At 34.7% G+C, this 26,772-nt stretch overlaps 1 protein-coding gene across 1 annotated transcript in view; it reads right to left on the bottom strand.

The window, feature by feature from the left end:
• LOC145666619 (acetylcholine receptor subunit beta-like 2) overlaps positions 1-26,772 on the bottom strand; it is a 699,654-nt gene that overhangs the window by 130,574 nt on the left and 542,308 nt on the right. The window contains exon 10 of the mRNA XM_081734057.1: positions 1,554-1,675. Coding sequence (XP_081590183.1) covers positions 1,554-1,675 — 122 coding nt within the window. The remainder of the gene's footprint in view (positions 1-1,553; positions 1,676-26,772) is intronic.

Genomic DNA, 26,772 nt, shown 5'->3' on the forward strand with positions numbered 1-26,772 from the left:
CAATGTTCGTTCATATGCTGTTAAAAGTGCAAATATGATCAAAGACAACCTGAAAGAGTTCATGTCTTACGTTTTCTAACCTTCCATAGAGCTGACAAAACTGCTGCTCCTTGTTGATTCATGGAGAACCAATATCTAAAGATCAAGAGTTGGTGCAGGAACTGGACAATGTTCAACTTACCCGAATTCTTATCTTGATGGTTGCATGAAACTCATACAACCGTTGGTTGTGTTCTTCTTCCGTCCGTATGAGAATTTCGTAAAATATATAATAGAGACCGTTTTTCTGTCATATGATTTCAAAATATGACAACGGGACTTCAATAACTTGCAATCACTAACCCACTGCCAGTTTACAGTACCAAGGTTCCAAGATATGATTAGATTTGCTTCCAACAAAATTGGATATTTGCAAACAGCACCTGGGGCATCCATAACACCTGTCTACTACTGCTTTTATTTCAATATCAACGACAACTGTGACGACCCCGATCATCCATCTTTATCGTTTTTCAAATGTTCCCACTGATGTCTCCATTTTTGTATCAACCACACAATCACTCTTAAGGTCCATAACAGTTGCAATTAAACAGAGGTTTCAAACTGTAGTGGTCACTATTTGATTCAATAGACGATCTGCGTCAAAAGCCATATGCCACATGACCCCTTTTCCGTATATTCTTCTTGCGCTAATTCCAACATGGCGGCTTTTCAGATGTCCCTCATGATTCACATTACGCCTATTCAGTGGAGTTCTACATACATTCCTCATATCCAACATTTGACTTCAATCCCTCTATTCGTTTCAAAATTAACATGATATTTCCAGACATTTTTTGCGTTCTGTCTTCTCACTTTGCCTCCACTCTGTACACGGTCTGCCACTAAACATCCTCTTTTCCTCTGTTTCTTTTGGTGCTGAATCCATTGCTAGCAATCATTTTTAGCAATTGAATTTATGAAGTCGGAATGGTTTCTTTTAGTTTTCACAAGAGCTGACAAGAATATTTGGACCTCTTATTACTTGGCATATTTTATAATAGAAATTTCCAAAATAAATAAATAAATAAATAAAATAAATAATGGTCGAGGCTCTTTCTGAGGCACAAAAAAAAGTTCATGTTAAATAAAGATCAAAATAAGAAACGAATTGAGATTTACAGGAGCACGTGATGCGTAGTTGACATATCGTGTATATTCAGCTGAGTCCGCTGTACTCTCTCCATTTCGGTTGACAAACACTCATGAACATGTGGCACAAGGGGGCAACATCGTACTGTTGTTGTTCTTTTAAGCATACCCCCCCCCACTTACAACTGCCATCACAACGTTTATAATTTGGCCACTCTCTCGGCGACCTCAATAACCGCGTAACCTAGTTTTCCTTCTCAACATTTTCCAAATGGTTTTGAACTATTAACTCGTTCCTAATTTCGATTCAATTATAACCATATCACATGTATATGTATGCACTGAAAGTGACAAAATCAATTTATTACTGAAAGTGACATTTGTAATAAGAAAAAGAGGCATCTATAAGAGAGGATACTTACCTCATTGTCCTTGTCGGCATCCATAATGTGTTGAGCAATAAATCTAACGCCCTGAAGAGCTGAGAGGACGTCCGGTGACAATTGTCGAGGAACTCCATTTTCTGCACCGTTCATATCTGTAACTAAACAAAAGCCAAAGACGTAAGAAGGAAAGCCATATATACAATACGTAATCACGTTTACACTTGGTAATTTTGCACACTAGTAACAAAACAGATGTACAACTATTCCGTCTCTGTCTCCTACAAGCAATTTTATGGAGGCAAGATAGTCTTATCACCGTATCCTGACACATCATAGAGAGCAACAGAAAAATTGCCGGACGTTTGACATCACAATTTGATGGAATGATGTTGAACACAGTATTATAGACTTCGCAGAATGTGCTATTACTTAGGTAATAATAATAAGCTTGAAAAATGAAATGAAAATGAAATCTTATATTTTAACGTCCCTCGATTATACATATTTGGCTAAAGAAGACAATTATTAAAGGAAGTAAATGATGATGAAAGAATTGGTGGAATGAGAAAGTGGGAACCCACGAGAACCCTGAAGAAACCCACGAGCACGATGTTGTCCACCATAAACTTACTTGGCCGGGGGTCGAACCAAGGACCCCAAACACCAGAGGTAAGCGCTTTACCACTGAGTCATTTTTAATAATCATGTAAATAATTTTAATGTGCATAATCATTTAGATTTTAATTACGCAGAAATCTTGAACACGAATAGGGAATTGGCTAAAGCTAAATATTGTAAATGCTTATTTCAAATAGCGCTTTATTCATAATTTCACAGTTTATTTTTGATAATAGGTTACGCCTCTCTTATATCCTCTTTACGCCCCCCAAGGAGTTATGCCCATTGAAAAATCACTGGCCAACTGTAACAGTTGCAAATCAGAACTGTGACATTTCCTCCTCTTCAATCGCCCACAATATATATTTTCATTTATGTTTTAAAAAAATGTTTCCAGGAAATCATATTTTTCTCTCTCCTAAAAAATAAAGAGATTAGTGAACATCATTGTAAATAAAACACAATCATCCCTTGTTTCATGTATTTTAAAGAAAATCCTTCAACGCTAAATGATTATTTTATTATTGTTCAATCCTTCCGTTGCTATAACGTTGGTAATTCTACAAAATACCTGGTTCCTAACTTGTAACTACCATTGCATCGGATTTCAAACCCAGAATTCTGCTAAGCTCATTAGGGTTTATCGTACAGCATGAGGATTCCGCGTCTGTGACAATCCAGCCAGAGAGAATTCCTCCATTACAGCTCACCAATTCAAAGTTGGATAATAATCCTTGTTCGCATTTCCATACATACTCTAGAGGCCTAAATCTAAAATTATTTTTTTCTGTACTCAGAGGGGTGCTACCGACTGTCTGATTGACAGAATTATATTGAATAATTTCAATGCGGAAAGGAATTATAAATAACGTTCTAGATTCTTCCATAACACATAACACTGCAATCGAAATTGCTGACGAACGAACTGAATCATTTTCGAATAGTATATTATTTTTATTCGCATAGCTCAACATCATTATTATTAAATTTATATTTTAAGAGTTCAACATAAAAGAATACAATAATTTCATTTAAACTGTTATTAGAACACACTGTTTCTATACCAGAAGAAGATACACCTTTAAATATATACCAGAATTTTAATACTATGCACTGTCCTGCACGACTGTATGAAGCATCCCATGGAAGACACATGTGGGAAGGTAGAGAGATATATCAACCCTTCGGGCTAGGTTCGATGGGTGGTGGTACTAAGCTAGATAGAGTTCTCTATTAATATTGTGAATTGATCATAAGGCTCAAAATTCTATCTTTAAAAAGCAAAAATGCTTTAAGTATCTTTCTATAGGTAATATTCTAGAAGTAAAAGTCTCCAAGCAGATTTCCAAACTACTATAGAAGTTTAACAGAGAAAAATTTTAAAAAAATAAATAAAATTGACAAAGTGTAATTCTATTAGTTTGTATAAGAATAGGGAGTTTCAAGTATCGGGGCAAGACATGTTACATAAAAAGGGCCTAATATATGCAGATAAACTAGTGTCTCAAAAAGTTGGGTGGATACATGTTTCTCTAATGGTAAATCGAAATATAGAGTTTAAGAATTTGGGTTTTATTTGTAACAGAATATTGCCAACGATGAAGAAGGCCGAGTTTGGTATTGTGTAGTGTGGACATGAACGCCCGAAGTTGGGGAAGGGTGGGGCCCGGACCCCTCTGGCTAACGAAAATGTGTACGTAACATAGCAAACCACGTATATTAAATACCGGAAATACCAGATGTAATATAGTAATCATGGAGATGCTCTCTCCTTGAAAATTTTTTTCGGGCACCGCTGAGTGAGGATATTGGTCATAAATTTGGACGTAAAATAAGAGAAACAGAAGATAATCACGTTAATTATAGTTTCTACTTTAGCGTAGAAGAAGTATTCTATGCTGTTTTTTTAATACATATAAATGTGATCATACGTGATTTCAGCGCGAAGATAGGACCAAAGTTGGAGAATAAAAGGCTACTATTAAAAGCCTATCAATAATACTACCAAATGAGTTAAATGAATCTGAAATGAATTAATTTCATCAATAGCATGCAGACAACTAACTCTTACATAGCTACCTCATGCATATCATGCGTATTTTCTGTTTTGTTCCTTCGTATTTCTTTTCTAAGTTATAATTTCTTCTTATAGGATATAATATATTTCTATTGTGCTGCCAAAATGACTTGAGCCGTGGCAAAAATGCGAACTAAAGTTCACACCCCGACACACCCACGCGTTGAGCCAATAAGGGTTCAGCAGCTGCTAAGCGAGAGAGCCTTAGCGAAAGAGAGTGGAATTCCTTCAGCCGATAGCGGCGGCTGAAACGGAAAATTGGGTGTCAAGTCAATGTGGCATATTTCTAGTCCCCATTGTTACGATAATATCGCCGTATCAATGATGCATTATATAATTCTATAGAAAATTAAAAATATAATAACATACAGAACATTTCGTTACCGAGGAGACAGTAAAATTGTCAGTGGAAAATAGAAGAGGGAAAAGGCGTCACAAAAGTCACCGAACTCGATATTTAAGACCGTATAACTTAAGAAAAAAAAACTAAATGGAATGAGAAGGAACGCTCTTTGCAACAGAAAGCCCTATATATTGAGAAAATTTTCGGACACAGCATGTTTTTTGCCATGCATGATTTAATAATAAACATTAAAAATGTTGGCAGAGTCGGAAAAAAATGTTTGCAAATCGATTATACTGAATCACAGAAGCCATACCCGTAATTTTTTCAACCTTTCTCAATACTACCGAACAATCTGGATGCATAAATATTGAATTGGACAGAGGAAGTACGTAGATGAAGTTTTACAAACATTGCACGCGTATTTTATTGAGCTATCCACAAAATCCATGTTTTTACAATAACATGAACCACGCTTGAAACAGTGCTGCTGTCAAATGTCACTGACAGATGGGTTTGACCTCTAGCTAGCACAATAAGGCACTTTTAATGAAAAAGGAAAAAGTTGATTTTGTAAGGAAAAATTTAATAACGTACATACACCTTGCAACCCTGAAATGTAGCGATTCATTTTTCATTTGTTTATGTACCTAGCATAGTTGCTATCCAGTTAGCTGTTCGTTGTTCGATAAGTGATGGTGTCCATTTGTGCTGAAGTACTTTGTTTTTCAAAATAAAATTCTCTATGCAGGAAAGAGTGTATATTGTGGAACAATACTTCCGAACAGTACCATATTCTGGGTAAGAGAAATATTTAGTGTAAAGTTCCCAAACTCTCCTTTGCCACAGAAGTCAACTATTTTTTCCCTAGTTCAAAGGTTTCGTGAAACTGGATCAGTAGCAGACAAGTTACGTTCAGGATGACCCTCTGTTTTGGTACTGGCGTTATGCAGCGCATTGAACAAAGAATTGTGGCATCACAAAAGAAGTCAGTTAGGATTCTTTGTGATTTACGCAAGTCAGCTGCTCACAGGGCTGTGCGGAAATTAAAATGTTATCCATATATAGAATTCATGTTGTGCATGAATTGAAAGAGGTGGATTTTGTATCACGGTTGCGTTACTGTCGTTGGCTCCAATCATTAATCAGAAGAAGTGGTGTCAATGTTCTTAATATCGTGCTTTTTTTCTTAACCGATGAAGCGTGGTTTCAATTAGACGACTATGTAAACAGCTATAATTCGAGATTCTGGGCCACAGAAAACCCATACCAGTTGTATGAACAACCCTTGGACTCCCAAAAAATCGGGGTGTGGTAAGCAATATCGAGACGTCGTATTGTCGTATTGTTATTCTTTGAGACAACAGTCAATACTGCTGTGTACGGGGATCTGAAATCCATCTCGTTGCTCTCCTGGAAGAACATGAACGTGATGCTTGGCTGCAACAAGATAAAAAGCAACTTGCCACACATCCAACATTCACTTCGTATGCTGCGTGAATTTTTTAACGATCGTCTGATTTCCAAAATTTACGACCCAGTCGCTCTCCAGATGTAACGTCTGCTGATTATTTCCTGTGAGGCTACTTAAAAGGGAAAGCAACCAAAATAAACTGGACGATCTGAAAAGAAGCATTACACAGGAAATTGGGAATATCTGTGCACTAACTAAAAGAAATGTGTCCGAAAATATTATAAAACGTACAAACTTATGTATCCAAGAAAATGGTCGACGTTTTGAACACTTACTTTGAACATTTCATGTGATTTGTAGTAATTTGTCAATTTCAGGGTTGCAAGGTGTATGTACATTATCAGATTTTTCCTTTAAAAACCAGCTTTCTCCTTTGTCATTAAATGTGCCTTAGTGTGCTAACTAGAGGTCAAGTCCATCTGTCAGTGACACTTGACAGCAGCCGTGTTGGCAGCGTGGTTCGTATTATTGTAAAAACACGTGTTTTGTGAATAACTCAATAATACAAGTGTGCAATGTTTGTAAGACTTCACCAACGTACTTTCTCTGTCAAATTCAATACATGGGCATCCAGACTGTTCGGTAGTATTGAGAAAGGTTGAAAAAATTACGGGTATGGCTTCTGTGATTCAGTATAATCAATTTGCAAACATTTTTTTCGACTCTATTAACAATTTTAATGTTTATTATTAAATCATGCATGGCAAGAAGCATGATTGTTTCTGAAAATTTTCTCAATATATAAGGTTTTCTGTTGCAAAGAGCGTTCCTTCTCATTCCATTTAGTTTTTTAGTATACGGTCTTAAACATCGAGTTCGGTGACTTTTGGGACACCCTCTAGTATATGTTATGATTCATTTGTTCTAACAACACAGTTACACAATCGCAAATTATTTGAAACGAAAGCACCGCTTCACGGTTTATTAACACTAACCATAGAGAATATACTATACACTAGAACTGAAAGAGTATTTCATGTTTGCGAGATTGGAAATGAGTCTGAGAGAATCATATTTGGAAAGAATATGCTATTAGAATGCAAAGTCATACCAATTTCATTTCTCGGAAGAATTTAAGATTTTAAAATCTCTCTTCTCTTTGGTAACCTCATATCCATGTTATGGGCGTTTCTTTCCTTCTTTCTGTTTTTCTTTTATCTTCGTAAGTGTAGCCAAAATGTAGCAAATAAACTATTAGTAATCGTAGCATGTACTGTAGAGTCACAACAGAGCCATCTATGGTCTCTTTTATAGATTGCCATTTTTGTTATCAACGCTTTTTCCCATTACATATCATAAAATACAGGTATACACAATACTTGTTTTCGTATTCTGAGTATTTTAAGAAATATCTCAATGTTCAGAAAAAAGATCATCTAATATAAGTGTTTATATCTCCATAGAAGAACCCACCATCATTGTCTTTTAGCTTAATAAAAGTCCTGCTATGCCCCATTCCACAGCAGATAACGGTAGATATATAAGCACAATTTGAAATCTTTCTAAAGTACATAACAATAAAGTAAACTAAAGGAGTGTTCTCTTTCATATTATCATACAAGTTTCATGTTCATTCGAAGACAGGTTAGATTCGAAACATAGAGAAATAAATGCAGATTTTTTTTTTAAAAAAAAAAATAGGTAAGCTTTTATTTTGACAACTATAGTTCCCTGAGAAAGGGGAAGTCTTTGTGGCTGCTTATTTTTAATCGGCTACAAGGATCTAAATGTTATTCTATAATTAAGTAAATCTGTATTATGTAAATTTGGTTTCTCTGAGAACATTCAGGAAAAATAGTCACTAGTGCGGTGAGTTTTATTTAAACAACTTTTTTTAAAAATCGATTCTGGTAATTTTGTTTATATTGCGTAAATATTTCAATAATATCACTATATAGGGAAAGTATGAAAAGATAAAATTTTCTTTCAACATTATTCCAGATCTTTATTGTTTTGATTGAATTTTGTTCAAATTCTTCTTTCTCCAAGACAGTTATAGTGATTGTGTTCTATTCCATAAATAAATATTTCATTAACAACCCTCTAATTTGTTTGTTTCGAACAAATTTAGAAAACATGGGTATTATTGATGCGGTGAAGCATTTTGACCTAAGGCTTTGCACAAAGGATTTTATAATTTTGTTCACATAAGTTGTACTTCTTGAATATAATATATAATAATTCATTTTATTAAGAAAACAACGTAAAGGTTAGCTTATTGGGGGATTTGCTTGAATAGTTTTCACGAAAAATAACCCTAGCGATTTTGTTCTTAACGCATATATTAATTACTTAATTAATTTCTTTATAATATCATCGTAAGTGGTCTATATTTACTGGCATCTTTTAGACCTTTCAGATTTACTATAAGAATTGGCCTCTTTAATATCATTGCATTTTTACTTCACTGAACTAATATTCTCCATTCCCCTTCAGACATCAGTTGTTTTCATCGCTTTTCAGGAATGTTCACGTTTCTGCTCACTACAATGCAGTAATCCAGATAAAATAGGTGAAGAGTCTTTCGAGGAATTCCTTGCTTGACGGCTTATAAAAATCATTTCTTCCTCCTAATCGTTTCTTTCGCAATTTCTATTCTTCAGATGTTCGCTAATGATGTTTTCAACCTGTCTTATCTTCTTCCTTCCAATTTCTACATTTGCCACGGGCGTTTTGGTTTAAATCACCATTATGTGTGTGTTTCTTAGAATACGACAGTTCTTGTTTTCTTATAAGTTTCTACAATTCTTTTTCTAATTTATGTTTTAAATTTCAGTTTTAAGTATTAGTCATATTATTTATATATTGCTTTTTGAATATTTTTTTAAATGGCATAACAGTTTAACTCGGATGTTTTCCCGTTCTGGCTTCACTTCTGTATAGTCAATTGTTTTAGCGTCTAATGCTTATGCAGTGGCGTATTTCGAAACCTTCATATCACGAAAACTTTCCGTTGCGCGAACACGTTGAGCGCCAAGACGCGGCGAATTTTTTTTCTATCTGGCTGCTAATAATTTTGTAGATGAAAAAAATGCAATGTTACTGGACCGTTAGCACAAAACTACTCAAATGAGCCACGTCGGTAACTTCTAATGGGGAACTCTCACCAAGATCGGACTGACACCTTCCTAAGAAAGTAACGAAACAGAGTAGACATGTACTGTAAGTCCGATGGGACCGACGCGGTCCGTTGAGCGAACAATCTGTCGGTCCCATGGGGCGTACATGGTGCTTAACGTGTTAATGACCAAGACGAAAACATTGCATAAGTATAATAATAATAATAATAATAATAATAATAATAATAATAATAATAATAATAATAATAAACATGATTGAAGTCAGAGCAAATGCTCTCTAAGTACAATTTCTTTAACAAGCCTATTAATTTCAATTATTGATGGTTGAAGTTAAGTAGAATTTTTGCTGTAGACAGTTGCATAGAAGTGAACACGTAACGCTATTGTGCTGATGCGCGACGCTCGTGCCCATGAGTCCCATACATGATATCACTATACCAAGCTTAATTAAAATTTGTACAAAAGAGATGAAACGAAGATATGCATAAAATATTTTTGTATGCATAAGTTTCTATTGTCTTAAAATTTCGTAAGTCGGTATGACGAATAGCAAACACATTTCGGCCTAGGGCAGGAAAACTTTAAATCCAGTCCTGAATATCTTGTCTATTTATGATGACCAATGACCTATTTTTCAAAGCTACTTTCTTTGTAATATTTGTTAGTTCACTTATGATATTAGTCTAAGCACGCAAGTTGTGTTTCTCAAACCAAGAAAAGTAAATTAGTAGCTATAAGTCCATGAACTAATGTCACATCAGCAAGTGACTTGCTTTGTCAGTGATCTTATTTCACATACTATTATAATTAATTTAGTATAGATATCTACAAGAGACTGGAGACTTGCGCAGCATGAATGTAATGTCATAAGTGTAGATAACTAGATGTTCTCCCAATGAAGTAATTCAAATAAATGATACAGGCTACCGAATTAAAATTTATGGCTTTAATTTCTTAAACTATATCACGCATTCGTTTTATTACTGAAGTGTTTATTTATGCAATATGACCAAAATTATAATTAATATGAATAAAATTAAATATTTTACTTTTTCTTAGGTTCAGAATGCTCAGATCCGTTGTCATCTTAGGACGAAAAGGAAGAAATGTAACGCTAACAAAGAATGGTGAAAGCCGCATCATTTCTCACACTATTTGGCCCAGTTTTGTAACCTAACCATATAACTATCTTTCGGGGGTAATTCTGAATTGAAGAAGTGCCATGAAAGTCTGTAGAGCTCTAAAAATTATTGGAGAGTGATGGTCAGTTTTACTTATGCATTTTCAGTATTGAATACGTACATCATGACCCTGAAAAATTATTGTACTCACTAAGACTTACTTATTTTTTAAACAATATTATGTTGAACATTTTGTAGAGTTTATTGCTTATCTTACTAAAAACAAACAATGTGTTTACAACGTTTGCAAAGCTCATACTTCTGCGAATATAAGTTTCGCTTTATCATGTTTCTGAGTTGCAGTTGAGAAGGGAATTCAAGTAAGAAAATCTTTATTTCGAACACTATTAGGTTTGCTGCTGAATAATATGGACAGTGAAATATTTCGACAGCTTATAATTATCACGCAATCAATTTTCTTTATTATATGAAGATAATGTGAAAAAAAGCATGAACACTCATACTGTTTCCCCTTTACATTAATAGCTGTGAAAGATGGAGTGGTAATGTAATTCGGCTCTTTTGGAGAACATATCGTCTGATGGAGAACAGACTGTACTGGGAAGATTGACACCCACCAACTGCATCAGATTCAAGCCCCATCCATTAAGACTCAGAGTCCACGCTAATAGTAGGTCGTATCATCCATAATCTTTGAGTTGCATAAACATGAATACCCAAAAACTCAAAATTCAAACTTTGCTTTAATAGATACATTTAAATTTAACTCAAAACCTGGTCTATCCACTTTTTCTCGTTATATGATAGGCACATTTAATAAAAATTCCACACCAATTGTCAACAGTCTTTCCGAAAACAATATTTTCGAAAGCTCGCACATTATATATACAGGGTTAACCTGAAATGAAATCTTTGAGTTTTACGTCCCACGGTTATGCCGGTTAGGCTAAAGGAGACGGTGATGATGAGTAATCAATGAAATGGTGGAATGAAGAAAGTGGGAGGAAACGGGAGAACCCCGAGAAAACCCACGCACACGGTGTTTGTCCACCACAAAGTTCACATGGCGGGGGCTGGGATCGAACCCGGGACTCCAAGCACCAGAGGTGAACGCTCTACCACTGAGACACCGCGGCCCCCAGGGTTAACCTGAAAGATGTACACAAACTCCGGAAGGTGATTCGTGATATCAAAGCAAGATAAAAAATTTTCATGCATATTGTAGAATTCCGCATCGTGTAAGAGTGATAGGGTGCCAATTTGGAATCGAAATTCGAATCGGAAAATCGAAACATTACAGAAAAATGTGCACATACTTCGGAAGATGATTCCTAACATCAAAAGAAAACAAAAATTGAGCTTGCATGTTGACGAATTCCGCGTCGTGTACGAGTGACAGGGGTGCCAACTTGGATTCGAAACTCGAATCCTGACAATTGAAACGAGACAGAAAGATGTGCACACTGTCACCCGTACACAACGCAGAACTCGACAATATGTAAGAGGACTTTTGTCTTCTTTTGATATCACGAATCACTTCCCGGATCTATCAGTTGTTTTAGTTATGGTATGTGTAATGTTAAAAAACAGTTTGCAAATGTAAATAAAGTAAATTATCTAAAATGATGTCATGTAATGGTAAGCATTTTGTAATTTTATGTTAACAGCAATACATTACATCAAACAGCATTATTTAAATTACATAAAATGCAAAATGCTAACACAACGCTTCATTTTAAGAAAAATTGGTTAACACAGATTTTTCAAAAAATCTCATATACACCTTTATGATTTTAACTTAAATTTTAAAAGCCAGTGCTGTAACGCAAGCATCTTTAGTTGTATAAATATTTAAGCCTATTTTGTCATAAAAGAGCAGTAAAGAAATAGCAGTAAAAGTAAAGCAAGTAGCATCCAGTAAAAGGTTCATGGAACTCAAAAAACAAGTTGCAAATAGTGTCGTCGACAAATAATAGTTATCAACATCTGAGCCTGCAATCTTAACTACTTTGTAACCTTCGTTTTGTAAATTAAAAATATAAAGTTATTACAAATAAACTGGTTTTAATTCTAAATACTCCAAAGATTGCGGCATTTTGGATAGTGAAACTTTTAAGATTTAATAGTCAACTTCATCAGTATTGCTGCTATAAACCCATTCACCTTTTTTCCTCTTTTACATTAAAAACTAATCGTTTGAAATTACATAATTTAACATTTCGCTACGCAAACACGCACTATACACTAGGGCGTAGCGAAATCTCAAATTATGTAATTTCAAGTGTATAAATACTCTTTTTTATATATCGAAAGCGCAACAGTGCGGGAAAGTTTCCAATTGATGTTGATAAAATACTGTAAAAATGTCATTGCTGAAATGGAATATATTCGGGTGGCGAATCGACCAAAAAATTGTGTCTTCATATGGTATGCAAACCCGCTGTACACACCACTCTTTTGTTTCTACGGTAAATAAACAAATGTATTACCTACATTTCTTAATTTAAGTAATATATAAAATTTAAGAAATATTTTCTGCATGATTTAGGCGCGTTTGGAGTCACACAATAGCCAATTTGATCAAAATAACAATCTACTTAATACAAAATATATACTTTTTCTGCACTTCTCTGCTTGTTTCAGTGAAATGACCCACGACCCATGACGAGGACGTAGATGCAGGTCGGGTCCCTCCCATGCCCACCCTATCATCCATATACGTATGTTCAAAATCAGATCTTTGGTTCTTTCCAGAACATAGTTTGCCTTTGTTTCTACTTTTTTGGTGTACAGATTGGGATTTTAGTTTACGTTTGCGTAAGCTTCTGTTACAAGTTCTGAACTCTGGGTGTGGTAGGAATATTTCAAAGCTCTTTTTATGCTTGGATGTTCATGGTTATTACTGTACATTTCAAGTTCTTTGTTAGAAAACAAGACAGCGGTGAAGGATGCGTCACTTCAACTGATTCCCCATTAAAAAGGTATGTGTAATAGTTCGCATTTGAAATTGAGCTTTGGTAGCATTTTTTTAATACACATGTGACTCATTGTCTACTTTAACTGGTCTTCCCTGTTTCATCTTCCTACTGTTACTACTGTCATTATCTCTACTCTTCTCGTTCCTAGCCTTTCCCTTGAGTTGACTATCTTTCTCCATGCCTCTTTTCTGATGTGAAATCTTTCATTATCAACCATAGAGAGCAATATATTTTCCGGGAATGCGAAATAACAAATAGTTGGAATTATTTCTTGAACCAATTGTCACTCCTTTTATGGGTATGCATCTTGAAGTTCTCATTAGCCACACGTGTTTAGCCCCACCTTTACAAGTAGAGTATCTTTTCACTGAAAAGCAGCGACCTCCAGTCTCCTTCCTGCATAGATGAGCTCCTCCGTGGGTAAGCGGTTAGCGTAGACGCCTTTGGCGTGGTAGGCCCGAGTTCACAATCAACTCAACTCAACTCCTTCCTGCATAGAGTTTGATCTTTAAGACCATCAAAGCACAAGCCTCTAAGAACCTTTCCTTTAGCCATTAGCGCTTCCTTTTCTCGTATCTTTTTCCTTTTTCGCAGTATTTTTGAGCAGTCTATCATGTGGCCATTTTTTGGATCAATTATCCCAGAAGATTGCAATGTAGATGTTGCTATCAAAGCAGTTGCAAGAGGAGATGTTCCAAATCGGTCTGTCAGCAAAACGAGAGGTCTAAGAACATGTCGTTGTTGCTTGCTTCTTTTTCTCTAATTTCCTGTTGTTTCGCAAAGTAATCACTAACACTTGACTCACCGCCATCAGAAGGTGGTGTTCATTAGAAGTATTCGTTTGTGATATGTAAGAAGATTGTAGGCGGGTGGTCGTGATTTCCTTTTACTGCGTACGATTAGTTTTAGTCTCCTCATAGACAATTCTCTCTATTCTGCCTACTGGTGTTGCTCTCTGATTTTGCCACTACTTCCACTCCTTCCCAGGTACTTTCGTTTTCGATCCACATGAGCCCATGGAAAGTTCATGACATTTACAGGAACATATATCAAAGAACTTCGTGTAATCTTGTTTAAATGTATCCAATATTTTCTGGCAACTAGCAGAAGCTTTCGTTTTCATCTCAGATTTAACAAACTTCTTCTATATTTTTCATGCAAAGCAAGTAGAAGCTGAACCATACGTTCTAACTACACAGTAGGGATGGAAGCCCTCTTCTAAATAGATTTCACACACTGACATGGGAGGGTCCCTCATGTTGTCGCTAAAATCTGATTGGGAATCATGAGAAATGAAAATGCTCAAAATTTAAGGTGCTATGGACCAAAAGGATAGGAGCTACTTGGCTTCAAAATTTGAATTTCCAAAAAATTATATCATAGAATTATGTACGTTTAAATTAAATATCTTGAAAACCGTTAAAGCAATCAAAACAAAAGTTGTACAATATAATGAGAACAAGATGCCCTATCGAAAACCATAAAGAGTGTTGCCATGAGAAAAGCAATGTTGCCAACAAAACATTAAAATATTTTGTTTGAAATAGCACTATATACAAGCGTGCACATAATTAAAATGCACTATTATCACTAAACATAACAGTGAAGTTAGTGGTACAATGTAGCACACTGTTGGAGCTACATGTGCTAAAAATGTACAAAATAGAAATCTGCTATGTGGCATGAGAGGGTAATAAAGGAATGCACTAGTGAGGATTTTGCATTATACTTCTGTATTCCCGATGAATAAGCAGACAAATCGCGTAAACAAAATGATACACGCAAGGAAAGAAATGCGTGTTTTCTAATTCTGTAAATAGGTTCTCGATTATCTTATCAATATTTGGAAAAGTACTTTCTTGTTTTCTGTCTTTCGTGTTAAGTGACATATTCTTTTGCTTCCTTCCTACATAAGCCTACCATATGATTATGTTACTGTACACTGTAATATTACCATATTCACATTGGAAATATAATTATTTTATTATTACCTCATTTCGTTTTTAGTCGACCAGGACAGCCGTGTGGTTTAGAAGGCTAGACAACCGACATATTAGGCATCGCGGGTTCCATTCCTGCCACGGACATGTTTTTGTTGTACTTTTGGCCTTATATTTCATTGCAATCTTTCTCTTTCATAGTGATTCGCATCCCACTTTACACTCCTATATAGATTCGGAGCTGATACAGGACGTAAAAATGGTAACACTCAATTTCGTTTTTCAAGTGCATCAATAATTTGTGACACTGCTGACATTTTGCTATGTTATACTATCTGTGTTATGCATTTGAACAAAATTCATAGTATGAGACCCAGATTCCTTTATTATCATCTGTTGACACATATCAGATTTCTCCATTGTACTTTTTCAGCACACGTAGCTCCAATTGTGTGCAACACTGTACCACGACTCTTCACTGTTATGTTTAGTGATAATAGTGCATTTTAAATATGTGCACGCTTGTATATAGTGCTATTTCAAACAAAATATTTTAATGTTTTGTTGGCAACATTGCTTTTCCCATGGCAACATTCTTTATGGTTTTCGATAGGGCATCTTGTTCTCATTATATTGTACAACTTTTGTTTTGATTGCTTTAACGGTTTTCAAGATATTTAATTTAAACGTACATAATTCTATGATATAATTTTTTGGAAATTCAAATTTTGAAGCCCAGTAGCTCCTATCCTTCGGTTCATAGCACCTTAAATTTTGCTAATGTTCATTTCTCATGATGCTCAATCAGATGTGCTATGTGGCAATCAGATTTTGGCGATAACTTGTGGGAACCTCCCGTGTGAGCAACGTCTCTCGCCACCTTCTTTACAGATGGATTATACCCTTTCTCACACTTTTCAAGCGCTACCAATTGAAAATAATACTTCGTTACATCTGATTTTGTGCGCAACTGTACTCCTGGAAGCTCAGCTGAATGTCCAAACACGGGGTAAGTCGTTCTTAATTTTGTTCTTATCTTCCGTATGGTTAAAGTTTCAATATTGATATAAAATATAGATCTCATACACTCTACATAAAGTTTAATTTACAGTACACAAACAAACTGGTTATACACTTACCAACTATGTATAACGAAGTAAATACTGAAACGCAATGTTAACACCGCAAAATTACATTGAAAAGATCGTCTTCCACACTCGAACAAAGTTATCGAATACTAAAGTTGTTTCTTTTTTATACTGCTGCTATCAATTGGACTAATCCAAATTGAATTCTTACGCAGGGAAGAAGGTAAGCTCTATAAAGCAGCACGAAAATTTTTAAAGGAAAAATTAGTATTAAAGGAAAAGTTATGATGAACAATGAACACATTTATCGGCATATTCAATGCTAGAACCTTATATGAAACCACAAGTAAGGTATATGATATACAATACTTTGTATTGCTAAAATGGGTTATTTTATGATTTCAAATCTGCCTAAATCCTCTAGAAATTATTTCTTCAATTTTATAGACCGCTTAAGTTAAGAAATATAGGTAACACTTTTGTTCATTTACCGTAGAAACATAAGAGTTGAATGTACGGCGGGTTTGCATACCCTATAAAGACATAAAATCTTTTTTGTCGATTCGCCACCGGAAGATATTTGATTTCAGAGACGAAATTTTTACAGTATTTTACCAATATCAATTGGTAACTTTTCCGCTCTATTGCGTTTCCGATTTATAAAAAAGTGATTTCTGGCTCCGCCCTACTATACACCTTAAATATAAAACAAAATAAGTGTCATCTATTGTTATAAAAGTTTGTCTTAATTAAATCTACGGTTCTGTTTTGCCGACTCAAAACAGTGGTAAAAAATCTCTAAACGTACCTCATACACATCATAAGTGCTCTCTTTAAAACATTAGCAAAATAAGTAATTTTAAAATATACCTTAAACTAATGTTAATAATCTAAATTAACCCTAACTGCTGTATCAAAAATAATGCTACATTCCAAACACAATTTAAAGGAATACCAACTTAGGTTAACAATATATATATTATTCAATACTATAACACAAGTAAACTTGATAAACTTGTTTACTGTTTCTACATTTCAATAACAGCTTCAAAATTTAGCCACTTTCTGAAGAAACAAAGAACTCATCATCCAAATACAAACAGTGAACTTTCACGCACTTTTTTTTCGTTCTTCGCTTTGTAACGTTGAAGAAAATATTTTCCGATTTTGTTATTTGACAGTTATGTACGCCTTTATTGTAGTGATTTTAGGTTCACAAATAAACTTCATACAATTACTCTATTCCATCATGAAAATACTTACCAAAATAAAAATTAATAATCTCTTAATTTCTAATTTTTCATACTTTTTATCTTCTTGGTATTTTAACTCCTTGGGGATATTCATTGAATTCTATGAGACCATTGAGTCAATCGCAACTGAATAACCTGGAAATCCATTAGAACCTTGGAAGGTGAAGTAGACGTGAAAACTATGACTCTCGTGACATGCTGCCAGTGGTTTTCAGAGTGTTGTCATATCACCAGTCTAGAACTGCATACGATAGCAGACAGAGTATACATAAGGCTGTTAACGCTTATTCGAGTATGTTATTACATATTCACATTCGCGTGAAGTTTTCTGAAACTTTCTGCATTAAAAGAAGAAATTAAACTGTAAAATTATTAATCTAAATTAATTTATACGTAATATTAAACCTTTTTCTCCCAATGTTACAGGGCTACCGCCAGTAGGCCCGGTAGTCCACAATATATCACTGTGATAGTTCAATAATAAGTTTAAATGAAATGGACTTTGTAGTCTTAGATTCACACAAGAGAGTCATTTGGGGACGGCAGGGGTAATTGCCCTCTTCAGTTTGAGAAATATATGTTTTTTTTAAATAAATTGTATACTAACACACTAAAAAAATGTAAAACTTATAAGTTGGACAATTTTGTCACACCACTGGCGAAATTTGAAATGGCGCTAACCACAGTATCTCCTTCAGGCAAAAGGAGGCGGACGATTGCAGAAAGCGTATGGTTATGAAAGAATTGCTGAAACAAGGTTGTGAAAAAAACCGGGAGAATCTCGACAAATACCCACGGGCACGATGTTGTCCACCACAAACTCCCATTATCTTGGATCGTGTCAGAGACCCTTCGCAGCAGATGAAAGCGCTCAACCACAGAGCCGCGTGTTTCTCAGATAATTTTCCCTTTAAAGGAGATACGTAAATGCTTTATAGTTTACATCACTGCCACTTTCATTCGAACCCTTTGCCCATATACTTCACAAATATTTTACTTGAACCGCAAGGGCGATACTTACTGCAACAGCTCGGGCCACCAAATATTACAAAAATCGATAATGAAATATTGCATGCCGAAAACAAGAAGCTGTAAACGAGAAAAAAAAATTAAGGGAGGTCTATACTAAAAAGAATTTTGATATTTCAGTGCGACTGAGTTTTGTCGTATTTAATTGGAGTCCTAGAGACACACTACAATGTTTTATCTTATTAGTTTTATGTTTTGTTCTTACTTATATAAAATTAAATGCAAATGAATAACAGAAGGGAGGCGAACATTTTCTTGGTACCAGGTTCGTAGGGACTGCACTATAGCGACAAAACTGTTAAATACGGTCTAGATTCTATATCGCATTATTGTCATATAATAAAGTGAAAGTGTGTTAATAAATTATCTGGAGCTTGTGCACAGATATCACTTCAGTGAAATAGGTGTAACTTAAGAAATTGCGTAGGCAAACTGTACACAGGTAAATAATTTAACCCCTTACCGCATGCCGTGTCATATATACCTTTTTTCACTTTAGCTTTTTTGTGATTTATCAAAGGTATGAAATGGCTGTTTTGTCTGCTGTGTGAGATATTGACGTGTATGAATAAGAGATTTTGGTGTCATCTTTCATGTTCTTTGTGAGTTCTAAGTGTATTATATATGACACTTACTTATTTCTCGTCGGATTTAAGTGAAAAATCTAAAATTCAAGTTTTAATTCATTTTCCAAGTTCCCATATGTTTCCAATACTGATTATTTTTTTCGCTGAAAGAAAAAAATCATGCAAAAAAGGGTTAATACCAAGTAACTATAGTATATTATGGACAAACACATGTTAAGTTCTTAGATAATCTCTTGACAGAAGTTAAACTTACAGATTAAATAAAAGCAAACTATCATATCTTTTTCGTTTGGAAATTGAATTATAAAACACATTAAAATCATTCTCCTACAGTTACCAAAATTTTGACGTCGGGAACAGGGAGACGAAATAAGATTTAAGTTATTTTACTGGTGTTATGTAACCCTGTTGTAGTTAAGATTAAAAGCCAGCATTTACTATTTACTATAAAAGTTATTGTCCTGGGTTCGGAAGCTTTCCCTATCTTCATAATTTCTAATCTATTTCAATGAAATGTGACAAATATATAACATAAGAAATATAGAATTTCTCTTACTAGCATTCGTCCCAGGGTGACCAATGAAAGAAATATCGGCAAGTTAGGAATCACGAATTTATACGTGTGGTATCACTCAAAAATCTGCATCATTATGAAGACAATGACATACAAACTATGGTGGTCGAGCATAAGATTCTTATGTGATTTTTCTTCTATTTCAAAATGCATCAAAATAAGATGTATTTCGAAAAATGTTCCTATCTTCATATCTTCTAACCATACGGCAAAGGAACTCGAAGAAAATTTAGTTTGGCTGATGTAATAGTTTTTCGGGTGTATTTGGTGGAGATATCTGACCTTGTAGTCACGTCAGGGTTGCCCATATTGATGACAAAACCACAACAACTCATTTTAATCATGTCTTCATATTGTTATGTATATTATTACATGTTTCTAATTTTGAATCAACTATATGTATGATTTTACATTTAGTAAAAGATTTGGAAGAAAAGAAAAGTGGATCTAAGATATTTTTATATTATATAATGCTGTGGGTGTGATAGAAACTATCTCTGTAAAATGTGTGAAAGAAATCGGAAGAAAAATTTAACATTAAGTTTTAAAAATACTGTCAAGTTTGCAGTGTTTCATATCTCATTCAGCTGAATGAATACATTTTTGGAAAATGAATCATTTCAGACATAGACCAGAGGGTTCATTCTCCATTTCGAAAGTTTAAAAAAATGTGGTGTGTGTGTATTAGAGAGAGAGATTCAGAAAAAAAATCGTGCAAACGGAGGAAAATTATTCTCACTATTTCTCTAAGAAAAAATGAACATTTTCGAGGGAAAGTAACGTCAAGGTTTTTTCTAAGAGAGAAAAAATGATTTTCTAGAAAAGGAGAAAGAAAACGAATATTTCGCATAAAGTAAATGACGTGGTAACACGTTGATAATTTCCATTTGTTTCAAGAGACACTCACACAAAGATACGATTTTCCAGTTCTGCTTCTATTTCTTGAGCCATTTCTTCTTTCGATCTCAAACAAATCTAACCTTAATGTTCCGTTAGAATTAAAATGTCTGGCAGACTTTCAAAGTCGTTACTCATACTTTTCCTTTCCACTTAGTTTGCTTTCAGCCATCTTTTTTTTTCGTTTCAAACTTTCGCTGCTGGCCAAATGTCCTTTCCTTTACAAAATAAAGCATTACCATCTTCATATATGTGTAACGTAATACAGATGCATTATTTTGTTTTTATTTCTTCTCATATCAGTACAATGTAAATGTTATGACATTTCCTGTACATTTCCAGCAGACATTTCTCTAACGAAATTTCTTGCTTTTATTCAAACGAGTTGTGAGACGGAAACACTATGGAGAACCCTACTTTTTTTCAGTGTTTCTATGTTTAAATCCCCGAAGTAGAAATGTAAATATTCTGTAATAATAATAATAATAATTAAAAGATATTATTGCATCAATTGCAACAGAACTAGTTATATTTAAACCAAAGCAGAATACTACTTATTCATAATTTTGCGGTCATTTTCGATAAACTTCTTGCTGGCTTATCCGTAATGAGAATTTAACCAAAACAATCGGAGCGAAGTTCGAAATTACTGACTTAGCCATTTGTTTATCCGAATATTCCTTCGAGATGTCTGGATCGTTCCTAACCAAATTTGACATGCTGATTCAAGAGCGCACGCTAAATGTTGTAAGGGGTCGCATGGCCAGATCAAACATATCCTTGAGGAATAATCACCGAAAAAGATACCCATAGACAACATGGAAATGAATTTGGCGCATTAATTCTCACTATAAACAATGGAAAATAGAATTTTCAGCATTGGAAATAGGGCGAAACTCTTTTTCGTTTTGTTCTGTGAACACAATTTTTCAAAGCCATTATACTTTTTGCTGGGTTTTCTTGGGGCTCTCCCGTTTCCTCCCACTTTCTTCATTCCACCATTTCACTCCTTTGTCATCATCACTACCGTGGGCCGTAAAACTCAAAGATTTCATTTTTTTTTTTTTTTTTTTTGCTGATATGCCAAATTCAATCATTTGCTTGTCGTGTTAGTTCACGAAAACAATTGATGCGCTAAAAAATTCTATGAGTAATCAATACCAATTGCACCGTCTTAAATGATTTTTTTGTACATATTTATCATTCGGATTGATCTTGTGCTTTATGATTTGGTTTTCACTCAAATACCGTCCTAAAGTAGGAAAGTGACTCAATCATACTTTTGAAACATTTTCCATTAACCTACTCTTTTCGTGTGAAGAGTGAGTCCATACTAAGCTGTTCAAGGAGTAAAACATGGTTGTTTTACTTCTACAAATGTAATAAATGGTGATAATTCACGATATGCAGAAACTTGTGTAAATGATCTACTAGAAGTAGATCATAACAACAATCTCTTATTTGATGTTAATAGTTGTGAGACGTCGAATTGCACTGTGTTTATTGCCGTAATTTATGTATTATGATCGTCATTTAAACCCCTGTCATTAAACTTTATGAATCAATAACAGTATGGAATTGGTAGTTAAGCAAGACACCATTAAGATTCAAGTGTTTGCATAAACATTTCCATGGATTAGTTTGTCGCTTCAAATATTTTGATGGTCAGTAGACATTGAATCAAATAAAATATTAATATTTTTTTTTTCGTAGTGCTAGTGCCAAGACCGAAAACAACACTCTTATATACTGAATCGATTCCTCCTGGTATGATCCATGTCTGATATACACGTATATATTTCTTTCTTTAAATATAGAATTTCAAAATCACAATGTTTCAATTTCTTATTTTTGGAAAATATAAAGAACGTGATATATATATACAGTTGTACAATACTGTGGACTTAGAAACTAAAAACACAAATTAAAATTTTAATTTTATCGAAATTTTTATGTTTATTTCATGCACGTGGATTTGTTAGTTTTTCTTTTTTTATCCGCTTGTCAAATCGTATAGACAAGAGGGAAGAGAATAGCTTTAGGTGTACGTAGGTGAATTATAATGCATAACTCCATTGTATAACTTGCATGTCACAGAAATCAGAGTATACAGTAAATTGTAACAAATTCTAAGAAGTTCCTTCCCCATATAAACCAGAGTATGCAGTAAATTGTAATAAATTGTAAAAACTTTCTATCCACATTATGCTAAAAAAAAAAAAAAAAAAGTATTTCTCTCAATTTAACATTTTTTGCACACTTCGAGATTTTTAATTCAAGACACCACAGGTAGTACTTTTAAACCTTTAAGTACTATTTCTTCAGTGGTATATAAACTTAGGACTTCCTAGTTTCTTTCATTCGGTCTCTAGTCTCCATAAATAGCAGGCTAACATCTTAATCTTTCAGAGATAAACAGCCTAGTCCACAACACTAATTCTGAACTCAACCTAGCATCTAGTGTTATTCATCGTTATACAAAAATGGACAGTTTCCAGATTCATAAGAGAGAAGACACTTACATCATCAACAGCAAGTTAGTGATATATATATATATCCCCTTGCATACACGAATTAATTACACTACACCAAACTCTCTAAATGTCCTTAATATTCACTGCAAGAGTGTTAAACTTAAGTATAAAACATACTTCTGTGTCAAGCAATTCATTTCTGATAAAAGACTGAGATTGCCAATATGATATTGGTAAAATATGCATGTCTTTATGGCACTAAATATTGTATTATTTCATCTCTATTTTCATTTCCATAACAGGGCCATTAGGCATATGGACAATATTATTAAAGTATTCAGTGAACTAATTTTAAAAAGGAATATTTACCGCAACGCCTACACTGTTTATAGTCTAGGCATCAACTTGACAAAGTGCTCTCCTTTTCGAGTTTAAGGACAAATCATGTAACAATTTGGCATCCAATATTTTTTTTGAATACATACCCATCACTGATCCCAAAAATGCCGGGTGCCAGAAAAAAACACCTACCGGGAGAGGAGGAGAAACCAAAATTTTAGCCGTTTCTATTATTCACTATAACTCCGTAACCATTGCAGCCAGAGCATCCAAACTTCTTCCATTTTGTTTGTCTTCGACAATTTAATTCTGGTGCATTTTTGAGCTAAATATCATGGCTTTCTTGTAATTTTATTTTTACTCAGTTTAGGTTGCTCATGACGTCAGTTTTTTAGCCACAGATTCTTTACAAGATATAATTCGGAAAAATGTTTCCTCTAAAAGCTTTTCGTCATTTTATGTTCTTTCAAAAAATGTATACTTATACCCCAAAAGTTACCTTCCCATAAACGGTAGATATTAGCAGCTGATGATGATTAATATATATATATATATAATCTTGTCTGCCTGGAAGTATATAATCTTAATAATTAAGTCTCTCGATAATCGTATTGAAAATAACCATTTTTAATATCAGTTGAGGGACTTTTCTGAAAATAACCCTTCTCAAAATAAAATTCCTCTGAAGAATGGGAAGAGAGCTTTCTCTAGTACACAGCATGAGAAACTCTGCAAATCTGTTTCTTTATATGTGTCTCCGATACTTTCTGAAACATGCTCGAACATGTAGCTTTCTATTCATTTTTCTGAAAACAAAATCTGGTTTTGACAAGGATTGTTTTTCCTACAAGTCCTTCGGTTTATTACTACAATGGTACTGCGCGAAATAGAGCACGAACCAGATTTCAAAATTTCCTCCAAGAGAGAATCATGTACAATTTGCCATTCACGTTTTTAAAAGTTTAAAGTGTTAAATCTTATTTACAGCAGAAGCAATTGCCTATTATTGAGATTGTGAACAGTTGTTATAATACAATAAATCTATAATAAGAAACGTAATAGAAGGAAATCAGATGCTTAAAAAATCTCTACACAAGTAAACAAATTATTTGATTTCTAGAATTAGTTCTCAATAATGATATGCCACTCTTATATCCAAAAAAGATTTTTGGAAAGAAAGAAATTTGCGATGTTTTTAATGCATCATTTAGTCTTCTTCATCACTCTTCATTAAGGTATTGAATGTTTACTCTCGCTCGGACAACTATACGTTGGAGTGCACAAGAAACCGCGATTCTTACATTTGCATTTCAAACTTATATATTCAAGTTTCTCACAGCTACATTTGGTAATTTCTAAAGAAGCCTTGGGAATATCTTCGAGTGTTTTCAAAACTTGTCTCAAACTTTGGTCCTCCAAGTACCATCCGGGGTCTTCTGGCCTTGATAAATCAATCTCACATTTATCAGCATTTCCCAAATTGCTGTTTGGTAATGGGATCTCTTTATATGTTGTTTCAGAGCATCACTAGTTAGAGGTAATCTCTCCAGGCTGCATTTTCCCATCAGTAGGGGCCTAGCTCCATCACAGATCTTCACATTAATCTTGAGGAGTTTTGTGGAAAACAGTTCTGCAGATTGAATAGCGTTTGCTGATAAAGGAATCTGTCTTAAGGAAAATGAAAGGTCACAATTCTCTGAGTAGGTAGAACATAAGTAGATAATGCATTACTGGAATTATCACCTTCAGGTCTCTTTGTTGTTGTTTCCGGTAGTTTGAAAGATCAGAAAACTGTTAAGTCAAACTTCGAGATCGACGTTCAAAATCTTGAAGGGAAGCATAAAGAAGCTGATTCTCGAATGATACTTCATCCTGTGAATCACAATTCAGAAAGAATTGTTGTGATGAGTAGAGACGCCGATGTATTCCTTCTGTTGATACAGCATTATGACAGAATTCCTTGTAAAGATTTGTACATGATGGCGGATTTTCGAAGACAAGAAGGTTTATTCCAGTTCACCACCTTTGCCACCAGTTACCCGAGAATGAGAAGAGAGGTAATGGCTTATCACGCTTCACTTGCATGTAACATAACGTAATATCCAGTTGTATCATCAAAGATCAAGAACTGTCAACTTACTCATGTCAGAAAACTGTGACCTTTTATTTTCCTTAGGACAGATTCCTTTATCAGCAAACGCTATTGAATCTGTTTTCTGCAAAGCTCCTCCAGATCAATGCGAAGATCTGTGATGAAGCTAGGCTCCAACTTTTAGAAAAATGCAGACTGGAGAAATTCCTTCCGACTGGTAATGCTCTGAAACAACATATAAAGAGATCCCATTACCAAACAGCAATTTGGGAAATGCTGATAAGTGTGAGATTGATCTACCAAGGCCCGAAGACTCCGGATGGTACTTGGAGGACCAAATTCTGGAGTCAGCTTTGAAAACACCCGAAGATATTTCCAAGGCTTCTTTAGAAATTATCACCTGTAGCTCTCAGAAACTTGAGTGTGTAAGTTTGAAATGCAAATGTAACAATCGCGGTTTCTTGTGCACTCCAATATGTAGTTGTCCGAGCAAGTATAAAACTTCAATCAGTTAATGAACAGAATGATGAAGAAGACTGAATGATGCATTAAAGACATCACAAATTTGTTTATCTTTTTCGAGATATAAACGTAACCAAGAAAGTTTTGTCGATTTTTGTGGAGGACCGTGAGTTGAATGCGAATGCATATAAGGCGGAGGTTATTTGTTAGTATGGGTATATCCAATATACAACCTGGTTGTGGCAGTTTAGATAAAACGTTAATTTGCATAAGGACAGAGAAAACATGGGACCTCCACAGAGAGTCATAAGGGTGTGTATGTTGTACGAGTTCAAACTGGAATCAAACGCCACTGCAGCGGGGCGGAAGATATGCCAGGCTTTTGGTGAGGGCGTCGTGACTATTCAGACAGGACAGCGGTGGTTTAACAAGTTTAAGGACGGTGACGAATCACTTGAAGACGAACTACTTGCGGGACGACCAACCCATGCACAAAATGAAGATCTTCAGGCAGCAATTGGGGCAAGCAGTGGCCGGACATATGAGGAACTGGGACTACAATTCAGTGTGAGTGGAAAAACCATTCGACAGCACTTCCATCAACTCGGGAAGCACTACAAGTTGGGTTGATGTGTCCCTAATATATTGATTTCGGGCCAGAAGGCTAAGCTTACAGACACCTTGTTCCTTTACTGTCTCATCTGAGGAAGGAGTCATTTCTGGACAAGTTGTTGACATGTAATGAGAAGTGGAATATGTACGAAGCTCCAAGGTGCCGTCATCATTGGTTAGCATCCCATGGACCGGT

Source organism: Thermobia domestica, chromosome 12 (genome assembly GCF_964235325.1).
Source record: "Thermobia domestica chromosome 12, izTheDome1.hap1.1, whole genome shotgun sequence".
Lineage (NCBI taxonomy): Eukaryota > Metazoa > Arthropoda > Insecta > Zygentoma > Lepismatidae > Thermobia > Thermobia domestica.